Source organism: Sardina pilchardus, chromosome 4, assembly GCF_963854185.1.
Source record: "Sardina pilchardus chromosome 4, fSarPil1.1, whole genome shotgun sequence".
Taxonomy (NCBI): Eukaryota; Metazoa; Chordata; class Actinopteri; order Clupeiformes; family Clupeidae; genus Sardina; species Sardina pilchardus.
In genome coordinates this window covers 37,439,796-37,443,032 of record NC_084997.1, presented here as the reverse complement: position 1 = coordinate 37,443,032, position 3,237 = coordinate 37,439,796, and the positions used below count along the sequence as shown (strand labels likewise).

The window sequence follows — 3,237 nt, the reverse complement described above, 5'->3', positions numbered from 1 at the left end:
ACAATACCTTTTCCACACACAATACATTCTCTACATCCCCCACACACAATACCTTCTCCACATCCCTTATACACAATACCTTCTCCACATCCCCCACACACAATACCTTATCCACATCCCCCCCACAAAATACCTTCTCAACACCCCCTGTTCTCAGCTAAGGCAAAAAGGCGACAGAGCCTTCACAGTCACCGCTCCATACTTGTGGAATCAGCTGCCACCTGGTATACTGTAAGAACTGCCCCTCCATGACTGCCTAAGAACTGCCCCTCCATCACTGCCCCTTGGTATAAGAACTACCCCTCCATCACTGCCACCTGGTATACTGTAAGAACTGCCCCTCCATCACTGCCCCTTGGTATAAGAACTGCCCCTCCATCACTGCCACCTGGATAAGAACTGCCCCTCCATCACTGCCCTTCTCAGCCCTCCACCATGTTTTGCTTGCTTTCTGTGTCCTGCTGTTCCTTGTTTAATGTGTAGATGTATGCTTGTATATATTTGTTTGTCATGTATTGGGTCATGGCTCCATGGTTTGAAGACTGATCCAATCAATGGGCATTAACCCCCAACCCCTTCTATCTCTCCTTCTCTCCCTTTCCTCACTGTCTCTCCTCTCTCTCTTCTCTCCTCCTCTCTCCAGACCAGAGTCCTGCTTCCTGAGTCCTGCTTCCTGGTCCCTGATTCCTGCTTCCTGAGTCCTGCTTCCTGCTTCCTGCTTCCTGAGTCCTGATTCCTGAGTCCTGCTTCCTGGTCCCTGCATTCCTGATTCTCTGAGCTGAGATGGGTGACTGGAGCCTGCTGGGGAACATTCTAGAGGAGGTGCAGGAGCACTCCACGTCAGTGGGCAAGGTGTGGCTGACCGTGCTCTTCATCTTCCGCATCCTGGTGCTGGGCACGGCGGCCGAGTCCAGCTGGGGCGATGAGCAGTCCGACTTCATGTGCGACACGCTGCAGCCCGGTTGCGAGAACGTCTGCTATGACGCCGCCTTCCCCATCGCCCACATCCGCTACTGGGTTCTGCAGATCATCTTCGTGTCTACGCCCTCCCTCATATACATGGGCCACGCCATGCACTCCGTACGCATGGAGGAGAAGAGGAAGCGCAAAGAGCAAGAGAAGAGAGAGAAAGATGCCGACGATGACCAAGGAGGAGGAGGTGGGGGCAAGGGAGGTGAGAAGGAGTACCTACAGCAGAAGTACGAGGGGGGAGGAGGAGGAGGCATGCCAGAGGGTTCCAGAAAGATCCAGCTTCGGGGGGCACTGCTGCAGACGTACGTGATGAGCATCCTGATCCGCACGGTGATGGAGGTGGGCTTCATCGTGGTGCAGTACCTCATGTACGGCATCTTCCTGAAGGCGGAGTACAAGTGCACCACAGCGCCCTGCAAGAACATGGTGGACTGCTACATGTCCCGGCCCACTGAGAAGAACATCTTCATCGTGTTCATGCTGGCCGTGGCCGGCGTCTCGCTCTTCCTCAGCGCGCTGGAGCTCCAACACCTGGGCTGGAAGCAGCTCAAGGGCTGCATCAGGAACTACGCCGCCAAGCAGGCCCTCCACAGCGCTAACGCTAACGCTAACCACAAGAGCAGCGCACCCATTGCCATCGCTAGCGCCACGGCAACCGGCTCCATGGAGATGGAGAGTGTGGACACTCCCCCCTCCCATCCTTCTCCCAGGTACACGCCCCCTCCAGACTTCCACCAGTGCCTGGCAGCCTCACGTGGCTCTCTGGTGACTGATCATCATCATCATCATCCTCATCCTCCTCACCTTCCTTTGGTGGCACAGCCACACACACACACACACACACACACACTGGGGTCCCTGCCCCCCTCCTGCCAGCCCTTCAGCACGAGCCTGGCACTGCAGCAGAACTCTGCCAACATGGCCACTGAGAGACACATGGAGCCCACACACACACCCGACTTCCTGCGCATGACCTACCAGCAGCCAATCAGCAACGGCCTGCCCAGAGGCCTGGCCAATGGATGCCCTTCCCCCGACTCCAGTCCCGCCCCCAGCCCCGCCCTGCTCCATGCGGCTCTGCTGAAGGACAAACGCCGCCTCAGCAAGACCAGCGCTTCCAGCAGTGGACGTGTGCGCCAGGACGACTTGGCTGTGTGACACACACACACACACACACACACACACACACACCTACACACACACACACACACACACACACATACACACATACACACACACACATACACACACATACACTTACATTCACACACACATGAACCAGAACACATGAAGAACTCACATAAACGTTCCAAGCCACAGAGAGATGATTCAGCTGAGATGGGATCATCAGCATCAATGTTAGATGTCAGCATTAGCTGTTAGCATTAGCTGTTAGCATTAGCTGTTAGCGTGGGTTCCATTAGCATCTAGCCCCGCTATGCAGCTCTCTCTTTGTAGATTGTGAGATACAGTTGAGAATTATAACAGTCTTCCTTTCCAGTAGATTAATCACAGTCAGCATCACCTCTGTTCTCTCTGATATAACCAGATATATCACATTATTCATTTACACCTTACTGACATGTTTTTTCAAAAAGATACAAAAGACTAAAACATTTGAGTCACTGACATCAGAGGCCAAGACGAACAGAACTCTCAGTCTGTCACACTCCTGCACCTGTCTCCTTTGGCTGGACACAACTAGGTGCACCTGTGGAAGTGTCTCTTGGTGTGTGTGTGTGTGTGTGTGTGTGTGTGTGTGTGTGTGTGTGTGTGTGTGTGTTGGAGAGCTGGTAGACACACACTTGAGATTGTTTTACTTTTCATAGTAGTGAGTGTGTTCATCCAGAACTCTCTGAAGCCTTGAAGCATGAAGTAGATGCACAACATCCTGTAGCTTTATGACTCCATGTGTTATGCCCCTGTGTTTGTTTGTTTGTTTGTTTGTTTGTTGTTTGTTGTTTGTTGTTTTGTGTCCTATCAAAACTAGCCATGAAAACATTCACACACAGAGACCAGGGGGGTATTCCATCAAGCGAGCTAACCGTTAATCGCGGCTAACTTTGATAAGCCTCGCTAATTTTAGAGAGAGCTCGGTTCCATTACTCCCGCTAACAGGAATCTCAGCTGAGTTGCTGGGGTAACATATGCTTCTGAACTAACCTGGTCGGTGGCAGGCTAACTGCCGAGCTAAATTAATCTGTGTTGCAAATAAAAAACACCAGTCGGAAAACGAGTCCCAAACCGTTGGTTCCGTCAACCTGT

At 52.3% G+C, this 3,237-nt stretch overlaps 1 protein-coding gene across 1 annotated transcript; it reads left to right on the top strand.

The window, feature by feature from the left end:
* Positions 1-783: 783 nt before the first annotated feature.
* Positions 784-2,630, top strand: LOC134079197 (gap junction alpha-5 protein-like). Its single transcript, XM_062535395.1, has one exon. The coding sequence runs from the start codon at positions 784-786 to the stop codon at positions 2,128-2,130; it is 1,347 nt and encodes a 448-aa protein (XP_062391379.1). The 3' UTR covers positions 2,131-2,630.
* Positions 2,631-3,237: the final 607 nt, after the last annotated feature.